This window comes from Leishmania panamensis (assembly GCF_000755165.1).
Source record: "Leishmania panamensis strain MHOM/PA/94/PSC-1 chromosome 32 sequence".
NCBI classification, from domain to species: Eukaryota; Euglenozoa; class Kinetoplastea; order Trypanosomatida; family Trypanosomatidae; genus Leishmania; species Leishmania panamensis.
The window spans coordinates 1,263,961-1,287,328 of record NC_025879.1 but is presented as its reverse complement, the minus strand read 5'-3'; the positions used below and the strand labels follow the sequence as shown (position 1 = coordinate 1,287,328).

Below are 23,368 nucleotides of genomic sequence, written 5' to 3'. Positions count from 1 at the left end.
CATGCCCCTCGTTTGCCTTTAGCTCTATTCTGTTCAACGTGAGCACCCGTTCACTTGCTCGTTTCTGTTGCTTTTAAGGTGTGCGTGTTTTTTGGGTGTTTCGTCCTTTAGTGACGCGCGCCTGTGGCGGCCTGCGCGCCAACCAGTCAACTGTACGCACACGGACACACACACACGCGCACACAGGCATGTGCAGAGCTAGACATGTGCTGCATGAGAAAAAGGGGTTCTCTTTTTTCAAAAAAAGGAGCAATTTTGTTTGCCCTGCTTTTCTTCCCTCTTTTCCGTGGTTACTTAATGAAGGCCAAACTACGGCGACAACCCACACAACGGGAGAGAGAGAGAGAATGATGCTGAGCCGAGTGTCTTCGTTGGCGTGGTATGCACAAAGCCTCATACACACACACACACCTTTACAAATCTCTAAAAGAACCACAGACAGACGCCTGGCGCTAAAAAATGACTGAAAATGTGGGGGAGGGGGCAAAAAGCGCACGACAGAGAGAGGGGGGAAGAAGGAGGGGGAAGAAAGAAGGGGAAGTCCAACTGAGGAGCATTCGTGTGCATCGGAACGGTGCAATACCACCTCAACGGAAAGAGAAAAGGCACACACGCGTGTGAGCAGAAGACCATCGTCCCCCCCCTTCAGACCCTCCTCCATCCTCCACTTTCGAGATCTTCACACCACTGAGAGAGAGAGAAGACAGAAAAGTACCGTCGTACCCTAATACAGTCATGCACATCTGCGATTTCCTCTCTCGAATTCGCCTTCGCATTGCGCTTTGTGCTATGTGCTCAGTATGTGGGCATCTGGCACGTTGAGCTGCACTTTCGACTCCCCTTTCTGCACCACGCTCGCTTTGCCTATGAATACTTCTCACTATTCTCTCTCTTCCCCTTCTTCTCCTCTCTCTCTCTAACTGCATACATCAAACGAACACGTTCGACGACTCTCTGCTGCTGCCGCTGCCCCCCCCCCTCCGGCAGAACTCGCGCGCTTATAAATGCCTGCGGGATGTGCGCCTGTTTTCTTGCGCGCACAACGCCTCACCCCTCACAGTCCAAAGTGGTGTTTGGAAGCTCCAAAGAAAAAGAGACAGACAAGCCACGAGAAGGACACAGCGAGCAAGACGGCAAACAAAATTTAAAAATAAATAAAACGCGACCAAACAGAGAGAGAACGAGAGCGAAGAAGTGGGAGGAGAGAGAAGCACGCAACGCCTCTTTACCTCTTCTCCTCGTTCTCTCTCTCTCACTGAGCGGCGGGGTTCAGAAATGGCTGTGTCCTCGCCTTTCGCTTCGCAGCTCTTCTCTGCCACCTACTCCCCCCCGTCCTGCCGCCCGCATACCTCAGTCCTTTGAAGAACACGGCATCCGCTCCCCCATTGCAGGTGCCGTCTTGGTGAAGCGCACACACAGACACACACACGCACACACACACACACACACGCACACACACACACACACACGCACACACGTAAATAGAGAGAAGCAGAGGCAGATTAACTGGTGGTGAGGAGTAGAAAGACTGAGAAAGAGAGGGGCTCAAGAGCAAAAGAATGGAGCGACGATCTAGCGAGAAGGGAAACACACGAGCACACCTACAGAGAGAAAGAGGAACGTTGATGCATGCAGATCGATATGACTATGCCCACGGCAGCTTCTAGACCGATATCCTCTTTCCAGCTTGCAAGCCACATTTATTGAGAGCGCGCTCTCACTACTGTGCCTTCTCTTGTGCCACGCGGCGGCAGTGGAGGCTCTCTATGCCTCACCCTACTCGCATAATCGGTAGGAAAGACAGCCTTTAGCGCTGCTGGTCCTCCTCATCGGGGTGGAGGCGCACGCAGTCGTCGATACGCAGCACCGTCACAGCCGCTTCCGTCGCGAACTGCAGAGATTTAACTTTGCTAGGTTTCGGCTCCAGCACACCCGCCCTGATGTTGTTGCGCAGCGTGCCGTTGTGCAGATCCAGTCCGGTAAAGCGCGCCTCCGTCTGCTGACTGCTGCTCTGTGCCTGCGTGTGCTCGACGCGAAGCTTCGCGACGATGTCCGTCGCGTCGAGGGCAGCGTTTAGCGCCAGTACCTTCGGAATGATGAGCAATGCCTCAGCGTACTCGGCCACCGCCAGCTGCTCTCGCGAGCTCAGCGTGCGGGCAAAGTTGTCCAGGTACACCGACACCGCAGCCTCTACGGAGCCGCCGCCAGCAACAACTGAGCTGGCGTCACATGTGCGCGCCACAGCCCACAGCGCGTCGTTCAACGCGCGCTCCATCTCCTCTAGCATGAAGTAGTTCGCGCCGCGGCACACGATCGTGGCGCACACGGCGTTCGACGTGCCAGAAACAACGATGCAGTCATCATCGCCCATGTGCTCCTCGTACACCTTCTCCGACTGACCGAGCCATTTGGGGTCGAAGACCTCTTCACCCTCGAGGTCGGACATGGTGTGGACTACCTGCGCCCCGGTAACCTTGGCGATACGGCGTATGTCATCCTTCTTGACACGGCGTACGCCCAGCACATTGTTGTCCACCATGTACTTCATCATGCTATCCTCGATCCCCCACGTCGTCATGATGACATTGGCGCCGGCCGAGATCATCTTATGAATGCGTTCCTTGGTAATGTCGAGCTCACGCTGGCGGATTGCCTCGGCCTTGGAGGGGTCCGTGATGGTGATGTTGATACCGAGCTTCATCTTGACAGCACGCAGGTCGAAGTCGATGAGGGCAATCTTCGCGTCCTTCACTGAGGTTGGCATGCCCTGTGCGGCGCGAGAGAGGTTCATCGCAAAGCCCTGAACAAGCCGTGATTCGTGCAGGCTTCGGCCGTGCTGCAGCAGGATTGATACCGCCTTACGAGGGTAAATGACGTCGCCGAAGTCGTTCACCGTCTTGACGGACATGATCGCATCCACTACAACCTTCGCGAACAGCTCCACATCGTTGCTTAGGATCTTGCTCGACATGGAGGTGCGAGCGACATTTAGCAGCACATCCTTGCCGAGGCTGTCCACGGCGCAGACGAGGTTGTCGTTCAGGTAGCGCAGTGCCTCACGCATGGCAAGCTTGTAGCCCGCAATGATGCTCGTCGCGTGAATGCCCTGCGACACGAGCTCCTGAGCTCTCCTCAGCAGCTCCGCAGCGAGGATCACGACAGAGGTGGTGCCGTCGCCAATCTCCTTGTCCTGGAGCTGCGCCAGATCCACCAGTAAGCGGGCGGCTGGGTGCTCCACGTCGAGGCTCTTCAGGATTGTCGCGCCGTCGTTCGTCACCATCACATCACCGACGTCGTCCACCAGCATCTTGTCCAGGCCGATGGGGCCCAGTGACGACTTCACGACATTTGCCACGGCCAACGCAGCAGTCACGTTCTCGCGGCGCACGGCGATGCCGCTGGTTCGGGTGCCGTTGATGCCAAGGGCTGCCTTCTGTTTCGGCTGCATCTTATCAGTGTGAATGGGGTAGGGTGCAAGAAGGTGCGTGTGAGCCACTCGTGTGTGGGGGGGGGGGGGGGCGTCTGTCTGAAGGGGCCCGAGCACAGTCACGGAACTACAGCGGCCGTCGAGAGAGAAGCGGAGGAAAAGAATATATGCGAACAGCGAAGTGCGTAGCGAACGTCACTCACGTCAGGATGCGCGCGAAAGAAGCACAAGAGGTGGAAAATGTAGAGAGGTATACTACGCTGAAAGCCGATCTAAGCTCGCAGGGAACTGTTGACCCGGCGAAGAGAGAGAGAGAGAGACACGCACACATGCATGGATCGCGCCGGGGGGCGAGGCAGGTGAAATTGTGAGAGACAGAAATGTAGATGAGGAATGGGAAAAGAAAAGTTCCATCACGGACGAGTTCATTGAAGTGGTGGTGATGGCGCATGTGAGTGCGTGGTGAAGCACGCAGATTACGTGCAACACGGCAGACGAGGAGAAGGGGAGCCACAGAAGAAGATATGGAGGAGTAGTGGTGATAGGGGTTGATTGCAAGATAGGCAGCGCCGCTCTTTAGCGCATCCAGGGCAATCGAGAGCGGCGCAACGGCCTCGTTCCAGAGCATCACGTGCACGCATGCGGAACGGCATACGCACAAGACCGCTATTGACCCTCAGAACAGATCCCCTTGCAGCCTGCAGTGTGGTAAAATTAAGCGACGGCAGGAGCGCTCCAATGCCGGTTTCCAATAAGGCACGACGATTCTCCCCACATGAGAAAGACCAGCCAACGCCACGTACCTTCACCTCTTGTCCAGAAATGAGCCCATTTTCAACTGTAGCCCGCGAAGAATGACTGTGTCGCCTCACAGAGCACGTGTGGTTGCCTGACATGCAGCCCACAGGCGGCCCTACATACATCCACACCCAATCCCTCCGCACGCTGAATAACAGAGAGCATGTGGAAACACACCGGCAGCAGTGGTGACACGGAGCTGAGGAGAGAAGGTTTGCGCTTGCATGTTGCGTAAAAGTATGTAAGCTGCGCGCACGCGCCAGCGTCCCCTCCGACTACAAAAACAACCCACCGGCACCGCAGTGCGAGTCCTGCCATTTCGCACTGCGGTGCCGGTGGGGGTACGGTGTCGGGCAGTGGACACGTGCTTGCAAAATAAGTTTACCTCCGGAGAAAGAAAAGATAGAGGGGCGCCCATTTTCGTGGGTGCTGAGCCACCACTCCCCCACCCTTCCCCCTCGTGACACCCGCCCCCTCATGCGCCTGATGTGGAGGAGCCGGGGAGAGCGTTGGTGGGGTCGTGTACGCGTTGGTGGACCAGCGCAATAAGCCATTGCTCACCACACACGCCTGCAGGTGCCACCAGCAAAGGGGAGAACACGAACGACAAGGAAGGAAGCGTAGGTCAAACATGAAAAATGGGAAACAAGACTGGGAGGGGGAGGTGGGGGGCGACGAAGTGGTTTGCACGTGAGTGGCCGCGGTGGCAAAGCACTGCTGCCCTTTTGGGGGCACGTGGGCCGACAGGCGAGGAAAACAGCTGACGTGCACGCAGGCACACGCACACCTACAGTTTCGAATCAGCGCGCTTTATGTTCTTCTGGCGCTCCTCCAGTGCTTTCTCCGTTCTCAGCAGCGACTTGAAGTAGCGCGTCGTCCGCACCTTCAGCTCCAGTGTCGCGTCCTCATCAAGGCATAGCACCGCGGCGGGGTGCATCTGCAACATTGTCGCAGTGCACATGTGCGTGATCCCGCCCTCCACGCACCGCGCAACGGCGAGAGCTTTGCTGGCACCAGTCGCCATCATCAGCACAACCTTTGCATCCATGATCGTGCGCAGCCCCACCGTCAGTGCCATCGTTGGCACGCGCGACACGTCGTTGCCGAAGAACCGCGCGTTGCTTTTCATTGTCTCCGCATTCAGACTCTTCACACGCGTGTGGCTGTACAGACTGCTTCCGGGCTCGTTGAACGCAAGGTGGCCGTCCGTCCCGATCCCTGCGAGGAACAGGTGGATACCGCCAGCGGCCTTGATCTTCTCCTCGTACTGACGGCACTCCTCGATCAGGTCCGGCGCGTTCCCGTTCAGGATGTGTCGGTTCTTCTCCGGGATGTCTACATAGTTAAAGAAGTTGTGCTTCATAAAGTAGTGGTAGCTCTCCGGGTGGTCCGCCGGCAGCCCGACATACTCGTCCATGTTGAACGTAACAACGTTCTTGAATGTCACGCGGCCCTCGCGGTACGCAACGATCAGCTTCTGGTACGTGCGCATTGGTGTCTCGCCTGTCGGCAGCCCAAGCACGAACGGTCGGTCTTCCGTCGGCTTGAAGTCGTTGATCGATGCGATCACGTACTTAGACGCGTAGTCCGCTACCTGGTCTGCTGTCTCGGAGATGACAATCCGCATGGTTGAGAAGGGGATGAAGGAGCTGATTCACTGTAGAGTGAGGAAGAGGGGAGAGGAGGGAGGGGTTCAGCTCGGCAACCGGTGGTAATTGTAGGCGAAGGAAAACCTGAAGCGCGTGCGGTTGCGCATGTGCGTGTTTCGTAGCGCAAGAAGAAGGCAGGGTGGGGGGAAAGGGAGAAAAAAAAAAGTACAGGAAAGAAGTTACGGTGCACACCACTCAGGCGCCTGCAGTGTCCATTGACCTAATCTCAGGGTAAACTAAGCCCGGAGAGTGTCTGTACACCACAGCAGAAGCAGTAAAGAAGTGAGATGGGGATGGACAGTGGCTCACATTGAGCAAACACCGCCCCGCAGCGTTCACCGTAGAGACAATCTGATGGGTACGGTCGACCATCATCATCCCTGCAGTTTGCACCACCTTCCTCCGCAGCGATGCTTATGGGCTCTTTATTCTCGTTCCTTTCTGCTCGTCAGTTTCAAGGTCTGCTCCACCAGGCGCACCAGATGCACGGTCGGGCATCCCAAGCACACTCCACTGCACCAAGCGCACACCAAGCATAAGGTGGCTCGCATAAAGAGTACGCACACGCGCATTACATACAAGCAGACCCACACACAAGAACATGAAAAGCACATACACACATGCGCGAGCAGACGCGTGGAAGGAGGAAAAAGAGAGAAACGAAAGGGGAAGGAGGGGTAGGAGGCACCAGGGACGGACGCACCGGCGTAGTTACATGAGATGTGCATGGGAAAGAGAAAAAGAGTGACAGCGCGAAAGAGAAAAACAAAACAAAGCATAAAGAACGCAAGAAAATAAAGCAAAGCTGCATCGACACGGTCACACACTCACGCACAGCCATGCACTGTCATGCGCACACAGACCCATCGAGAGGAGCAGGCAAAGATAAAACAGCGGCATTCACAGCACAACGAGAGAAGAGGAGGGGATCGACAGACAGCGTAGCACACAGAGACAGACGTACATGCGCGCAACTTCACACGCCCAGCCAAATATGCAAAACAGAGAAACGAAAGAAGAAGAGAGATGAAGGTACTTCAGGTAAACACACACACACGCACACGATGGAGGGCAAACACGCGAATCGGCAGAGCAAAAGACGAAGACAAACATGCAAAAGAAAAAAAAGAGACTAAATCCAACCAAAGACGGAAAAGGGAACGCACAGGCAGCAGCAGCAGCAGTAAAACAACGTAAAGTTCCACACGCAGGTAAAGTGTTGCGTAATAGAAAAGGAAAAAAAAATTACGAAATCATTAAGTCGACGGATATCTCTTGCGCTTTCACCGCGCATTGGTCGTTTCTCCGCGATGTGCCTTATCGGTGGCGGTAAGTGACACGAAGGGGAAGCGGCTGTCATCGCAAGAAATGGGTGAAGGTGCCGGGTAGGCTCTCAAATGCAGAGACAGTGAAGGGCGGTTAACAAGAAAGGCAACGAGGGTTTTAGAGAGAGAGAGTGTGAGACGGCGGCAGCGGGTGGATGAGAAAGGTCAAAGGCAAGTAGAAAGAGGTGCGTGAACACAAGCGCATAAAGCCGCACGTCGCATCACCAAGTCTGATGTCTCTCGCACTGTAAAGAACTAGCAGCTCTCTATGGCTAGTCCTTTAACTGCGAGTGCTGCTTCTTGCTTGTCGCCTCTATGCAAAGCAGGTCACTGCCCGCCACCGCCCCTCCTCCTCTTTCGGTTACTCCTCTTCTATCAGTGCCACACACGCACACACACACACACAGAGAGAGATGCAATCAAAGACATATTGTACATTGGAAATGCCCTTCACACGCACATGTATCGGTGATAGTGATGAGACAGAGAAAGAATGAACGAAAAGGGTAAAAGAAGAGCCGCACAAACGTATGTCCGCAGAGAGAGAGAAAAAGAGGGAGGGGGGCGAAGACGAGAGAAACCATTAGCACATATATTTTGTTTATCGTTCGAAAGGCTTCTTTGTAAGCTGCTTGAACTGGGCGGTCGTTTCAGCGAGAGTGTGGGCGTGTGAGTGTTCCACAGGCGTAGCGCTCACAGTTTCCTTCGTGCGGCTTCTCTTTCGAGGTTTGAGCATTTGATTCTCGTTGTTGGACCCTTCGAGTTACTCAAGCAGCGCCCTGCACCATGAGAAGGAGCGACGGAGAGGAACAGCGGTCGAAACTGTTGTACAACAGACCTGATAAAAGAGGATGAGAGAGAAGAATGAGAGTCAACGTGACTCGCACCACTTCCCTCACAGTACAGCAGCGTCTTTTCTTTCTTTGCCTCACTCCTTCTCCTCTCTTTCCCAAGAGCGCTGTCTGTGTCTCTGAGCCTGTGCTTGAACGAAACACCAAGACAAGCCAGCAGACCGAGAGAGATAAAGGGGGGAAGAGGCAACCGAAGAAAATAAACGACGCCTGTCAGCACCAACGCTGTAAAGAAAAGGAGCGAGAGCAGCGCGGAGAGAGAAGCCAGTCAGAGAAAGAGAGAGAGCTGAAACAACCCCCACCCCCCCCCACCCCAAAAAAAATAAAATAAAAAGACAGGCACGGTCGTTTTTTCTTTCTTGGCGCACAGTCTGGTGCGGGCGGGTAGGCGGACATGGTGCAGTGAGGAAAGGGCAGGAGTAACGCGTGCGCCTCCGACTACCCAAGGCAACCCACCGTCTCCCACAGCCTCTCTCGAGTACGCCAGCTCTCGTGAAAGCGAAGCAGAAATGAAATGAGCAAACAAACAAAAAAGAAAGAGACAAACACAAAACGATCAATCGCTCAGAGGAGTAGAAGAGGGGCAACCGTAACGCACAAGATAGACGGTGGCAGCGGCGGTGATGCGCTGTGTGTGCACCCCTGTCCGTGCACACACACACACACACACACACACACACACATGAGCACGCATCTAAGAGGGGTGAGGCTCCTCAACAGCGAGAGAGAAAGTGCGCGCCACATTCATACACAAGCAGAAGGCAGGGATGCAATGGAAACGAAATCGCCCAAACGCACATGAACGATAAAAAAGTGAAAAGGGGGAGAGGAAAGAGTCAGTCAACACACACGCCCGATCATGCGGTCGAGCGAGGAAAAGTGTGTTGCCTTTGATATACAAGCAGCACACTTTTCCTCGCTCGACCGCATGATCGGGCGTGTGTGTTTGAATTTGGAGCACAGAACTAGTCAGTTGCTGGTATAGGGGGATGCAGCCGTGGCGGCATTAAACTGACGCGCTGTTCCATCACCGTTGCCACCTTCCTCTTTCGCGAGTTGTTGCTGGTGCTGCATCTGTCGCCCAGTTGTCAGTGAGTGACGGAGACTATGGATACTGCTTGTGTTTACGATGCCGCTACCGCGGTTGCCTGCAATCTTTTTGGGGGGCTTCCGCAGGCTCTGCCGCTGCTGGGCCCCGCCCACCTCCCCTTCCACCTTGGAGGCCTTCGCAAAGGAGTTGTACGGTGCGCCATGCAGGCTGCCGATAGCGTGACAAGAGGGCCCCGTGTACTTGTCTGGGAAGCTGATGCAACCCGCTGCGCCGTTGCTAGTTCGCCCGTGCGCCATGAAGAGATTCTTCTTCTGAACCCGGCGGGTCGCCTCGGTCTCATCGCTATTGCCGCTGCAGCCGTGCAGCGCGTACACGCCTAGGGAACGTCGAGCGCGACCTGTTGTGCTCGTGTTTGGGCCTTTGCCGTCGCCACCAACCACGAAGCTCACTGCCTCGCCTCCGTTGTTGTTGATGTGCGAGCGTATGTGGTGGATGTAGCTGCACTTGTCCGCGTCGCCAGTGGACTTGGTCGGCGGCGGCCCGGAGACGTTGCGAAGCGCTGATAAGGCAAGCAAGGTGGCCGTGGCGCGCTGAGAGGCACCGCCATCAGGCTGCAGTGAACCGTCTAGTCGCGGATGCGGCTGCTGGCGTTGGCGCTGATCACTATTATGGAGTGCGTATGTTGAGCCAGGCAAAGGTTTAGATCGCCGCTCCTTGCGCTGCAGTGGGCCGTGTGCGTCGACGCTGCGGTTATGGGTGGAGTCAGGCGCACTCAGGCCTGCACCAACGCAGTGCAGGTGCTGTTCAGTAACGTGGGTTCCGCCTGGCTCCGAGCCTAGCAAGTGCTGCTGCTGTTTTCCCGGCACATTGGAAAGTAACAGCGACGCCTCTGGCCTCGAAGGGCTCGCCACCGAGGCTATCTCGGTGTGGTAAGCGTCCTCATCCACTGCGTGCCCTGGGACAGAGCAATGCGATCCGCTGCCCTTGACGGACGCCACCAGCTGGTCATACACGCACCTCGTCTCTCTCTTATGCCTGGAGAGCTTGCGCTTCTTCGCTTCGCTGGCGACGTGGGAGGTCGTGTAGGTGCTTGAGTTCGAGATGCCGCCGTGGGTCTTTGCGGCGCTCAACTCGGTCGCCTCACTGTTTGCCTTACTATGAGAAAGACCTTCGTTCTCCAATGAGAGAGAAGCGAGTGGGTTGCGCGTTCGGACGCGGAAAGAAAGCATCAAGGTCTCGACGGAGGATGGGGTGCGCGACTGTAACTGCTCCACCACTGCTGCCTGCCGCTCCTGCTCTAAGTGGTGCGGGAGGTGCCGCGACAGGGCGGGGAGGTCCTGTGGACACGCCTCCAGCGGGGCAACGTGGGTGGCGGCCAGCGACGGCGAGGAAAGAATGGTGGTCGCTGTTGTCCTGAGTTTGTCCGCTGACGCCGGTGTCGAAGCTCGGTGGGTCGGCACAGTCGTCTCGTCGCCATCTTTTCCTGGTGGGGCGGTAGTCAGGACTACCCGCATGTTACTGTCAGCCACTCCGTGCGACATGGACGGCGGTGACACGGTCATCGTTTCGTTGTCTCGCCCCAGCCCGTAACAGCCGCCGCCGCCATGAACTCCGCTGGACGGAAGCGTGGTCGATCTCGGAGAATGGCAGCTAATGTGCTTGGCCAACCCACCCCTATTGTCGCCTGTCGACACAGCGCAGTCAGTCTCACTGTTTTTGTCTACACCGCTGCGTCGGTGCAACTCAGTCGCTGCAACGCTGCTGTACCGCTTCTTCTTTCGATCGCGCATGGCTAATGTGTTGGTGATCAACGAGGCCTGCAGTGCTGACACCACCTCACACGAGGGGGCGAGCAAATCAGCGTTGGTAAGCCCCTCGGCCACCTCTGTCGGAGCGGCCCCTACCGGCGGCGACGCCGCAACGCTCGAAGAGGTGGGCTCCTGATGCAAATAGTCCGTCAGTGACGCAGCGATGGCCCTCTCCGAGTTACCGTTGAGAATCATCGGCAGCTGCATGGATTGGTCAGACGCCGGCGTGTGGGGCGGCAGCAACGTGGACTTCGGCGCACCCGCTGCCTTTCCCTTGGCGGTGTTGGCGTCATGCAGGACGGCCTCGAGCGGGGCCTTGGAGAGGCACGTGTCACTTAAATTGTTGTTGCTTGCGAGTGGTTGCTGTCCCTGCAGTTTTGGAGAAATGATCTCGCTCGAGTGGGGCATGCTTGGAGACACCACCGGGTCTGCCTTCAAGCTGTCCCCTACACCTGCTGCGTGATCTGGCACACGTCGCTGTGTCGAAGGCGTTGACGTCATGGGGGTGGACTGCAGCTGGGGCAGACCCGTCGCAGCCCGTAGCTCGGCTTCGTAGCGATCGCGGAAGCCGTCACGCGTGAAGTAGGGAAGCTCCATGAGCTCCGTGCACGTCAGCCGCTGCGCAGGGTCGGTGTGAAGACAGGAGCTGAGGAAATCGAGCCAGTCGTCCGACTCGCGGTGGTAGCGCTCCTTGAGCGTGTAGATGATGCCAGTTTTCGGGAAGCTGACGCCGCTGTACAGTGGGTTGTGCTCAAAGATGAAAACCATTCGCGCCGGCACTGGTCCACAGGTCTGCAGAATCAGGCACAGCTGGTCTAGGTCCGACTCGCCGGGGAAGAGCGGCTGTCCATCGGAGAGCTCAGCAAACATGCACCCTAGCGCCCACACGTCCACCGGTTTGCCGTAGGCCACATCTCCAACCAGCAGCTCCGGCGCCCTATACCAACGCGTTGCGACGTAGTCCGTGTACTTGCCTTTCGCCGACATCTGTCGAGCAAAGCCGAAGTCACAGAGCTTCAGCAGTCCTGATTCGTCGATGAGCACATTTTCCGGCTTCACGTCGCGGTGAATGACGTTGTGTTTGTGGCAAAACTCGATACCGCGCAGAAGTTGGTAGGCGTAGCGGCGCAGCTCTCGGCGGGAGAGGCCACGCGTGGTGCTCTCCAGAAGCTGCAGGATCGTGTGATCAATAAACTCAAACACGAGGTAGAGCTTACCTTCTCTTCGGAAGACATCCTCGAGACGGATTACGTTGGGATGCCGCAGCAGCTGCAACATGCGCACCTCGCGAGTGGAGGTCTTGCGGACGTGTTCATCCTGTTCTGTCTGCTTAAAGCGCTTGATGGCAACTAGCTTCCCCGTTGTGCGGCTACGGGCCTTGACAACGACGCCGTAGGTGCCCTCGCCGAGGATGCCAAGTGTCTCGTAGCTCTCCATCAACTCCAAGGCTTCGTTTCTACAGCGATATGGATGCTTTGGCACGTGGTCAGCAGAAGCAGAACAAACGAGCCAGCACTTGTTCACGCAGGAGGCAAGACTAAGGGAAGGGCAAAGCGCACAAACGCTTGCACAAAAAAAGCCAAAGGGATAGAGAGAGGAATTCTGCAACCCACAATGCGCAAGCACATACTGCCACACACACACACACACACACACCGATAGAGAGAGGCACACACGCACACGCAGAATGAAAATATACAAATAAGAGATTGGAAGAAGAGATCAAGGAGAGAGAAGCTTCAAGCCAACATGCAGCGCGGCTTGTCTCCGCTTTGTTTTTTTTTTACTTTCAGCGCCCCTCTCTTGAAGCGCAGAAAAAAAAAAACGAAAAGGAAAGAACAATGAAGCAGAGAAAGACGAAACACAACCAACAGTGCAGCCGCTGAATCGCTCACGCTGTGTGTGTGTGTCTCACTACCCCCACCCCCTCTCTCTATGTCCTTCGTTCCTCTCCAGTGCAGAAGACGCACACATGTACGGACAGCTCCCTCGCGTGAGAGTCGATGTGCGACCGTGGAGGCTCTGAATGTGTCTGCACCTCTCGATTTCTCTCTCCCTTGGGGGAATGTAAGGCTAGTGGAGGGAGTGAGGCAAGATGGAAGGGAGGAAGGGAAGAAGAGAAGCGACGTAGATCGAGAAGAGGAAGCGAGCGGCCAACAAGACACACGGACACGCTCACACAGGTACAGCGGAGCTTAGAAAGAGAGAAGCGAACACGAAAGCAAAAGACACAGTTCCAGATCGCTTGAGTTGGTGTCTTCCAGATTGAGACAGTCGAAAAGGGGGAAAAGGGAGAGAAAGGGAGAAGATGAGTCGCTCACCTGAGCATCGATACGTCGTCGTCACGACTGGACAGCAGTGGCAGGCACGAGAGGAGACAATATCAGAGGATAGGTAGGAGGGATACAAACGACAGGTGTAGACACCAATGAAGCATGTGCTGCACACGAGAAAAAAAAGTGTGGAAAGGGAGAAGACAAGAGCAGCGGACGGCGGCTCGAGCTCCCAGAGACGAGGATAAAAGCAAAGCTACAACTACAGCAGTACCGAGCACTGGCGACGAGGAGGGGAGGGGGGGTGACGCAGCAGCGAGAATACATAGAAGAAAGTGGCGCAGGCCTCGCTTGAGGAGCGCAAAGGGGGAGAAATGAGTCGCGAAAAGGTATCAAAAGGAGAAAGGGAGAGAAGGGCGAGGAGTAGCGGAGGCCCGAGGACTGGAAGGAAAAGAGGGAGAGAGACAGCACAGCAGCCGAGGTCGAGCAGGCGGTGTTGCTTTCGCTTCTGCCCTTCGTTTTGCTTGTGTATCCATGCGTCAGTGTGCCTGTGCGTCGTCCTCTCCGTGGTAGAGACAGCGCACTGGTGTCGTGGAGAAGGACACAGAAAAGAGAGAGGCACCGCCAGAGTGAGGATGGGCAGCGAACTCAGCAAAGCAGGAACAAAAAGGACAAGAGCGAGAGAGTGAAGCGCAGCCAGACACTCTCACACAGCTGCACACGAACAAACGCACAGCTGTGCCCAACACATACGGCGCTGCGCAAACGCAGATCGTGTGCTGCTGCAGGCACGTATGGGTGTAAATGATGATGTGTGTCCACCGTCTGCGTGTGTGTGGGGGGGGGGGTGCGTGGTGGGGGGGGGGGGTGAGTGGGTGTGTCCAATAACACCTGTCCTAAGTCCTTTGGCACTGCTGGAATGCACGTCACGTACAGAGATGTGCATGCAAGCGTACACAGGGGAGTGCACACGCAATTTGGCGCGTTGGATGGCAGATAAGAAACAGGGAGCGATTCGGGGATGGGAGAAGAAGGATAGAGAGAACAGCTACGATACGTACAGAGGAGAAGAGATCTTCCACCAAAGGAGAGTCACGCCGAAAGTGGTGAGGATGAACACGCGGGGAAAAGAGAGGCTCGAACATACGCACATGCTCAGAGATATGGGTATACATATTTGGGGGCCAGGATACGTGCACGAAGCATAGAAACCTCAGGCAGTGGCACCAAGCCATACACGCGCGCCCGCTCTAAAACATGTTTCGTTTTCTTTTCTGGGCAGTTGTTCTCGTGTCCGCTGGTCAAATAGTGCTCTAGCCGTCTGCCCACAAGCTCGTCTCGCTTTGCTCAAGGCCCCACGCTTGCCCCGGCATGCAAACAAGGCAGCATTAGGATACGGTAGCAGAGAGCGTACGTAGCACAAGCGCGAGCGCTTCCCGCACAGCGCGCGCGTTGGTGTGAAGCGGCTCCACAAAAGGAAAGTTAGACGATGGCGGCTCCGTAGAGCAGCCGCCAGATTGTGAAGTGGGGGAAGAGAAACAGCGATCCGAACTGAGCCACTGCATGGCGCGCTCGTGTAGCGTGTTCGCGCCGAAGCACGCGTCAACAGCAGTACCGCTCTCCTCCGCCGAGAGCATCACGTCTACACTTTTGTGAGAAATATGCAGCAGAGACTGACCGGGTACCGCCGAAGGTGCCTCGACGGCAGCGCGGAGCGCCTCGATCCACAATAGGCGCCGGGCATGCCGCCCACGAGTCACAGGAAAGGCCTGGGCATTGGGCAACGGAGACAATAAATGTCCTACTGCGGCGCCTCCCTCAATCAGCGGTTGCGCCAGTTGAGTTACCATCGCTGCACACGACTCGCACAAGATTGCCAGCACGAAGCGTATTGTGGCGTGGTCCTGAGGACCAACGCCAATCCCCCACGAAACAGGGTCAGAAGATGCGAAAGGCCGCGGAATCGCGACGCCCACCCCCGTGAGCGTCGCCGCAGCAGCGGCACAGGCCGGCGACAGCGAGAGCCGCCGCATTAGCCACCGCGCCTGGGCTGCCAGAGACACGAAGAAGGCACCGCCGCCGCGAACAACGCCTCGAACGTTTGAATGACCAGTACGAGCCGTATCCCACATAGAATTTGGCATAATGGCCTCCCCCGCACAAGGGTTCGGTAGTGCCTCCAGCAGGGCCAACGCCGCCTTGCGCAGCAGTCCCGCGTACAGAACGGTCTGCAGCTGAATCGGAGCCACGAGCAGGAGAGTGGGCAGCAGCGGTTGCCGCAGCTCTGACTCGACAGCCGCAGCTTTCCAGGGGTCCACATGAATGCCGCATCTTGCTTGATTATCAACACTCCACTCAACACTTTGTGTGCTGGCCCCATCCTCCACATCTGTCAAAGAAGGCGTGACTACAAGGTGCAGCGCCGCAATGAATACACGGCTGTCGTGCATGCCGGGAGCGTCTCTGTCTTGCGAGGCAACGACCTCAGCGCACCTCGTCATGAGCGCCTCTGCAGAGCATGGGGACTTCTGTGGCTGCCAACAGGCAGACACATGACACAGCTCTGCTACGTCGAGTACCCCGCAGTGGGCTAACTCACAGATGCCGCTAGGGGTGCTTGAGTCGCGTGCTTCGTCGAAGCTACACGGGTGGCGCAGCACGTCACAGCACAGCAGTATCGGGAGGAGCGGCAGAGAAGCTGGCGCCGTGGATACGGCATGAGCGGAGATGGCCGTCCCAGAAACCCCGCTCCTCACTTGAAGCTTTGAGAAGCCGCTCAGGGAGACCTGGTCCACCACGTACACGGCTATCGGCGGCTCACGCTGGCACGCCGCGTCCAGCAGCGAAATCACAGCGGCTCCTGTGGGCACGTCATCGATGTCAGTGAAAAGAGGCAACGTGCCGCCGTCTTCTGCTGCTTTCCGGAACGTCCCTCGAAGTTCGCAGAGTCGCCGGTGAAGCTGAGGCACGTGGCGGTAGCCGAACGTGTTCACAAAGGTGGGCAGTCGCTCAGGAGTGATCACCACACGCGCACCGTGAAGGAGTGCGTAGACAAAGAGACGTATTGCGGCAAGCCAGAGGCACCTATCAAGGCCACGAGCGGAAGCGACAGCTTGCGCAAAGGGCCCACTGTGGATCACGTGCGCCGTCAGCGTAGAGATCACTCTATCCTCTGTGAGAAAGTGATCCGCAGAAAGGGGTGGCGACGGCAGCGACGCGGGAGGTGTTCTCTGGCCAGCCGCAGCTGTGCCCTTACGCGTCACAGTCCGTCTGCCTGCTTCACGGGCCTCCTGCAATGCAAAGTCGTCGCTCATCTCGTTGCCGCTATCCTCTCCTTCACATGGCCCTCCTCTTTGTGCATCAAACGAAGCGTAAAACGAGCGCTGGCTTGCCAACTTCTCTGGCGGCGGCAACCAGTCGCCTTCTGGATCGACGCGTAGCAGCAACACACGAAGTAGATGCCGACGCAGCACAATCCCGTCCGGCGCTACCAACGTGGGGAGTCCCTGAAGGAAGAAGCGCGAAGACGCGCTATCGCGAGCGAGTGGTAGGAGGCAGACACCGTTGGGTATGATGCAGGAAAGCGTGACAGGACCTGCTACGGGAGGTGACAGCGCTGAAGCCGAACTGGAAGCGACGCTGCTCCGATCAGAGTGCGTCAAGTCACAGGCAAACGCTTGCCCTGGCGAGTACACTAGCGTCTGCAGCGCGTGGAACGCGTACCTTAAGATGCTGGTCTCCTCACCCCGGCGCATCGTCGAGGGAGTCCCAGCGCGGTCAGAGGGAGCAAGAAAGGGCCCGCACAGATACTGCTGCAGTAACCTGTGCAAGGTGGCGAGTACAGCCCCTTCCACCTCGGTCGACAGAATGTGCCACAACACAGCGCAAAGAGGGACAAAGACATCCGGCACTGCGAAAGCGAACCCGGCACCTCCTCCACCCACACAGCCGCAGCTCCGAGTGCACACTGCTGGCTTGGCGATGGGCATGGAATGGGTTGCTGAGCCGCTGTCTAGCCACACTTGGGAAGCAGCGCCGCGCAGCAGAGACTCAAGGCCATTGTAATCTCCAGCTGGTCGCAAGTCCACTTCCACACATCGCTCTGTGAGGTAGTCAAGCCAGTCCATGTGAACCCACCCCTCCTCTTGGCGCAACAGCGTCGGAGACGGGGTGGCGGCAGCGTTGCTCTCGTCGCTTCGAGAAGAGCGCTGCACGCAGAGCTGCCAGCCCCCGCGAACGCTGAGAAGATGCAGTACACGCAGCAGGCGTTGGCGGGTAGCACTGTTGCTGCCGCCTCTTCCACTGAGCCTCGATGGGTCTGCAAGACGTCCTGCAGCCTCTGACATAACGTCGAAAAAGACAAATGGTCTGTATAGCGGCATCGCCCGTTGCATTGACAGACTGTGGGGATAAAGACGAGCGCCGGTGAACTGCACCGTCTTGCCAGCGTCCCACCACTCCGCACAGTGCGACAGCATTGTTGCATAAAGCGCGGTCTTGCGGCCCACCCCATCTGTCGTTGCCACAGTGCACGTTGCAGAAGACGACGAGGAAAAAGTTTCAGTGTGGCGAGGAAGCGACACGTTTGTGCTCGTGAGATGCATCAATGTCCGCAGAAAAAAGGCGTACCAGCCGCTGGTGGGTTGTATGCAGCCTGACGCGGGGCGTGAAATCGCTGCAGCATCCAGCTCTACTGTCTCGACTGCATCGCCGTCATCAGCTCCAAGCTCTGCCAGCACCACTGGTGTCTCTGCAGTCAAGGATGCAAGTATGTGTCCGACGTGAGGCCTCACCAATACAAGCCCGCCCCTCGAGGCAGTCGCAAGTCCCTGCATTGGTAGAGGGCGCAAACGCAGGGATAGGCCGAACGGCACCTCGGCCACGATCTCATTGTGCAACCATGTAGAGAAGTGATGGGCGGATTGTAACTGAATCCGCGGCATTGGATGAAGGAAAGACGCACGCGCATATCAAGACTAGTCTGGGTATCCGTAGAAGGTGGAGGGGGGGGGGGGCAGAGAAGGGGTGCGGGGGCTCATGTGCATGTCGAGGGGACTGAAACAAGAAGGCTGCGCAGCGCCCTCTCCTATGGGGTTATACACACAAGAACTCAAGGAGGGGTCAGGTGTCGCGAACACGAAGTGTGAGAGAAACGTCCTTGTGCTGCAGTGACGATAGGTATGGCAAAGGAGAGGAAAAAGATGAGAGACAGAGAGAGAGAGAGGCAGTAAGAGTGTGGACATTGAGAGGCAGCAATATTGAACCATAAATGACTCGGGGCAGTGAGAAGTAAAAGCGTGCAGTCGTGAGGGAGGGCGAGAATGAAGCACATGCACCTGTGATGCGGTCACCTCTGAGCTCTCAGCCATCACCCCTGTGCTCTACACCAGCAAGAGACCATGGCAACGCTAAGGTCAAACACTGAGGAAAGAGAACGATGAAAGTCATGCGCGATACATCGCTGCAGGCGCCCATGTCATTCTTCGTCGAAGAGAAGACGCGCCCATGAGAGGAGGACGTACGCAGTGCCCACCGTATTCGACCGAACGAAGATCAAAATGCGGTACACGTTGAGGCTAAAAGCGCTGGGAGCTGGTAGACGGCGATACACAGCGCATCCGAGCTGAAAGCAAAGCGAGAAGCCAAGGAAGGGGAAAAGTGTAAAAGTGGAAGAAGAGACTTGAGACACACACACACACACACACCTGCCGGTCGAAGTGTGGGTTACGCAAAACGGAGCGAAAAAGGAATAGCGAAGCGGTGGGATACCGCATTAATAACCCCCGATAGAGAGGAGAGAGCGGCGAAAGACAGGTGTCGCGGGGGGGGAGGGGAGATCACACTGCGGGGTGCGCTAGCACAGGGTGCCTCTCTCACCCAAATGTACGAGCCCCCGCTGTCGATGAGGACCCGCCCGCCCCCTCCCCCCTGTTCAACCGCAAAGCCGCGTCTTCTTTGCTTCTTTCCAGAGCACCAAAAAGGAGGAAAATGTAAGAGAGAATGTTGATCGCCTCTGATGAAGTGAAAGGAAAGAGCGCACGGCTATACACCAAAGCGCACGCACATGGCAGAAGAAACGAGTACCAGCCGCGCCGAAGGAGTCAAGAGAATGGCGCAGTGAGTCAATTTTGACACATTGAGCAGCAACACAACAGCATAGTGAGGTAGGGAGACAGAGAGAAAGGAGGGTAACAGCCTGGCTTCTCTCTACATAGAGGGGGAGAGTAGAAGGGAGGCCCATGATGAACGCGCCTGAAGCTAAATAAGGCCAATAGCGCAACAGTAAAACACGCCTAGGATGAGCCCCACAGAGTGGGGGGGAGGTGCTCTACTGAAGATTCAGAACAGAAAGTACACGGGCAGAACACACATACACAATAAGTCATAAAGAGAAGACCTTTGCCTCTTAAAGGAGGCGCAGGTGCGTCTGCAAGTTTTGGAGGAGAGTTGCAAGAGCAGCAGGTGGACGGATGACTAGCGGGTGCGTAAGACTTCCCTCTTTTCCCGCCAGTAATCTTTTTCTTGCTCGCGTTGTCGCTATTGACTGTGCACGCGTGCGCCTGTGTGCGCAGGTCAGTGAAAGGAGCGTAGAAGAGACCTGAGCGAAAGAGAAGATGGATGAACAGCGGAGATGCAAGAGTGGTGAGGGTGACTGCTCTCAGAAAGGAGTGGTTAGTATGTGAAAGGGCGAAACAGAAAGCCGTACGGACGAGTTCTGCGATGCGAAGGGGCGTACAGACGACCTCACAACTCTTGGATCAGTCAGCCCTCCGCGCTGGCAACACGTCGAAGTAAACAAAGAGATAGCTTAGAGAAGAGGCTCACTCCTCCATGCTCCCACACAGAGGCTCGCACGCCTCGAGGCATCTCTGCCCTTTCCCCCGCCGTTTGCATCAACCCACGCCCCCCCCCCCTCCCCCCAAGACAGCGGCGAAGGTACAAAAGAGACGTGTCAGCGAGGAGAGGGAGAACAGGAACGCAGAGGGGGCTGTGGCTGGCGGCGCACTGTAAGAAAGAAAGGCGCAGTAAAAGAAAGGCGTCGCCTGCAGGAGGTGCAGCTGATTCGATTTGTCGATCAGAAAGTTGCGTCGGCGTCTCGACTTGCCTTTGGCAGTTGCATTGTTGCTGTCGGTGTTTTCGCTGCTTCAGGGGAGGACAGAGAAAGGAGACGCCATGATCATTCTCACCTGCCCTGACCTCTCTCTCATCCCTGTGCCCTTCTGCGCGCTATCGAAGGCTGAAGATCGAAGCAAGAGGTGCAGGGAGCCAGCAAGATGGTCTGTGTGGTGGAGGAAACGAAGACAGAGTGTACGCAGAAAAGCTGAGAAGAAAGACAGAGAAAGATTGGCACATACACACGCACAAGCTTACACCACGCTGAGCATACCTCGCGGGTCCCACCGTAGTGGTGTCAACACCGCTGTGTGTCCTCCCTTCAGCAGTACTACCGCTACGAGAGATGTCGACATCAAAAACATGCGCGGAGCAGTCAAGGGGGCGTCATTTCCTCTACATCCACACACACACACACACATACATACATGCACACCTACACCAAATCGTCTAGGCATGGAACACAAAAATTACAGGTCCACAAACACACGCACACAACACTCGCAAACAGCCTTCACTGTACTGCGCTGCAGCTGATGGATCAGCCATGTCACGGACTTTACACAGATGCGACTTTGTCTGCGCTGCTTCTGAAGGGGGAGAAAAGAACCTCAAGCGACAGTAGAGCAGACAAGCGCCACCAACGCCTTTCTATTGTTTCAACCCCTCACAACAGTGACTCACTTGACTTTGCTCACGTTGGCGGCGTTGCTGCTGTTCTTACGGTACTGCTCCAGCTCCTCGTCCTTCTGCTTGCGCAGAGTGTCGATCATCGGTTCGCCAAAGCCGCCCTCTGATGTGTCGTACAGCCGGCGAATAAAAGGATCGTCCATCACCTTGTCCTCTTCATTCAGCTTCTTTGGCGGAAATGCATCATCAAAGGGTACCTTCCAGCGATCCAGCTCAGCGTCGCCGGTACTGGCGCTGCTGCCACCGCCGCCAAGCCGACTCATATTGGGGTCACCAATATCCAAGAAACTGTCGCGGTCAGCCGTCAGCAACACGGCACCTCGCTCCGGATCCGTCTGCAGGTGCTTGGGGTCAAAGGGAGCCTGAAAGAGAGTGAAGTTCATCAGCGCGCGCCATCGCACGCTCTCCTGCTCGCTGGTGAAGACGACATGGGCACCGTACAGGTGAGCAAGGTAGCGCATGCTACGGCAGAGGAGTTTTAGCTGTTGCATGTCACCTCGAAACGCGTCGATCTTGTTGACGACAAGCACTGTCGGAACTCCACTGAGGCGCATTCGCTTCAAGTCAGGATGTTCGAGCCCTACCGCCTTCTGCGCGCGGGTCAGGAGCTTCTCTGGCGTGGTCGACCCCTTCGCCTTCATTCGCTGAGAAATATCGCTGACACGCTGGTCGATTCGCCGCATCCAGTACGTGGCTGTCTCCCACGCCACCGGTAGCCCTTCTGCGCTTGCGTCCACCACTACAGCCGCGACTATGGCATGCACGTTCTCCGGTGTTACCACAATGTCCAGCAGTTGCGAGAATTGCATCCCTTGCGCGATCTCCCAGAAGTGCGCCACCGGAGCCACGTTGCGCTCCGATCGGCGGGCGAAGCTGTAGTCGAGCGCCGTCGTCGCCTTCACCCTCTTAGAGCAGGACCCACTCGCGCTGCTCTGGAAGGAGGTATAGATTCGGTGGAGAAGGGTCGTCTTGCCGCTGCCAGGGGCTCCGACTACAACCAAGTTTATCTCGGTTTGCTCTACAGCAGCGTCCTTGACATTTCGCGTAATGTTCTGCCAGAGGTCCTTTGTGGGGTCGATGACAATTTGCGAATTGTTGTCAGCTGCTGCAGTGACCGGAGCCTCGGAGAGCTCTGGCGGATGTCGCGGGAGCGACTCAGCACCTTCTTCAGACGGCGGATTCGACGAGTTGCTCGGCGGCTGCCTATTCTCAGCGACGCTCTTCTGCCCGCCGTTGCTCGAGGCGCCAGACTTGCTATCCACCGGCAACCCGGTCATCTTTCCTTCCTTACTCAACTCCTGCTGCTGTAAGGACTGGCATGCCAACTCAACGCCGTACAACACAGCAAACACTCCGTAGAAAGACGAAAGGAGAACAAAAAAAAAAATTGTTTGCGCCCGAGGGAGAAAGAGCAGTTTAGTGTCGCTACGCAGCTGCGGATTCTTGTATGTCCGTGTGCCTCCGCTATGCCCCCTTTGATAGTCGTGGGCCCGGTGAGTGAGCCGAGAAGGGGGCAGCAAGATGTGCAAAGGGTGATCGAGAGAGGAAGAAGGGTGGGATGGGTGGTGGCTGGGAGAGCAGCGGCAGTAAAGAGCGAATCAAAAAGAAAGTGATGCACACATTGTTGTAGGCGTGTGAGAACAAAGAGGGTACGGGCGAGGGGGGGGGGGGGAAGAGGCACCAGCGACGGTGGGACAGATGAATGTGACCTCAGCACGCCATAACACCCGACCACGATAACCAAAGAGAAGTGCAGTAGAACCGTACGGGGAACTCGGCTGCACTGAGGCATTGTCATTATTGCGTGAGCCAACCCTTTTTTTTTTTCGCCTGTGTGGCTGCTTCAAGGGGGAAAGACACAGGGGGATATAGATGGAAGGACCGCAGAGTCAGTAGAGGGACTGCCCAGCAGTGGCTGCAGCGCACAGTCCGCTTCTTCGATCCTCGACCGCACTTCTTTTTCACCAGGAGACAATGCACGAAATCGTGGTGCAGACCTTCCCCTTGTCCCCTCTATCACGCCAGTGTAGCCTCCGGTGCGTCAGAGCACCTTATTCTCCACGCTGTCGTTGCGCAAAGCCCACCCACATCCAGCAGCGCTGACCAATGAAAGAGGGTGCGGGCCGTGCAGCGCTCACTTGTGCCTGAGCCTTCGTTCTATTCATTCTGATCCCTACCGACAATTCGAGGTACGTCTGCTGAAGCGAGACCGCACGGTTCACACTGAGGCGCAGGCAATGCAAGACTGAGCGCATAAAGCAAGACAGAAAAGAGAGAAGAGAGAAGAAAAAAAAAAAGCGAAGTCGTGTACCACACCAACGGAGTGCGAAGCCTTCACGGCAGAACCCTTGAAAACGTGCCGTCAAAGAGAGAGGAGTGAAGA

At 56.5% G+C, this 23,368-nt stretch overlaps 5 protein-coding genes across 5 annotated transcripts; all 5 read right to left on the bottom strand.

Moving 5' to 3' along the window:
• Positions 1-1,807: 1,807 nt before the first annotated feature.
• Positions 1,808-3,448, bottom strand: LPMP_323450 (chaperonin alpha subunit, putative; the record flags this gene model as incomplete). Its single annotated transcript, XM_010703727.1, has 1 exon — positions 1,808-3,448. The coding sequence occupies one exon, from the start codon at positions 3,446-3,448 to the stop codon at positions 1,808-1,810; it is 1,641 nt and encodes a 546-aa protein (XP_010702029.1).
• Positions 3,449-5,012: 1,564 nt separating this feature from the next.
• On the bottom strand, positions 5,013-5,852 carry LPMP_323440 (glucosamine-6-phosphate isomerase, putative; the record flags this gene model as incomplete). Its single annotated transcript, XM_010703726.1, has 1 exon — positions 5,013-5,852. The coding sequence occupies one exon, from the start codon at positions 5,850-5,852 to the stop codon at positions 5,013-5,015; it is 840 nt and encodes a 279-aa protein (XP_010702028.1).
• Positions 5,853-9,019: 3,167 nt separating this feature from the next.
• MPK6 (mitogen-activated protein kinase, putative) lies at positions 9,020-12,346 on the bottom strand (the record flags this gene model as incomplete). The annotated part of the gene is made up of 1 exon (XM_010703725.1): positions 9,020-12,346. The coding sequence occupies one exon, from the start codon at positions 12,344-12,346 to the stop codon at positions 9,020-9,022; it is 3,327 nt and encodes a 1,108-aa protein (XP_010702027.1).
• Positions 12,347-14,570: 2,224 nt separating this feature from the next.
• Positions 14,571-18,125, bottom strand: LPMP_323420 (hypothetical protein; the record flags this gene model as incomplete). Its single annotated transcript, XM_010703724.1, has 1 exon — positions 14,571-18,125. The coding sequence occupies one exon, from the start codon at positions 18,123-18,125 to the stop codon at positions 14,571-14,573; it is 3,555 nt and encodes a 1,184-aa protein (XP_010702026.1).
• A 2,850-nt stretch (positions 18,126-20,975) lies between these two features.
• On the bottom strand, positions 20,976-22,262 carry LPMP_323410 (dynein light intermediate chain, putative; the record flags this gene model as incomplete). Its single annotated transcript, XM_010703723.1, has 1 exon — positions 20,976-22,262. One exon carries the CDS (start codon positions 22,260-22,262, stop codon positions 20,976-20,978), a length of 1,287 nt encoding a protein of 428 aa, XP_010702025.1.
• Between the last annotated feature and the right edge of the window lie 1,106 nt (positions 22,263-23,368).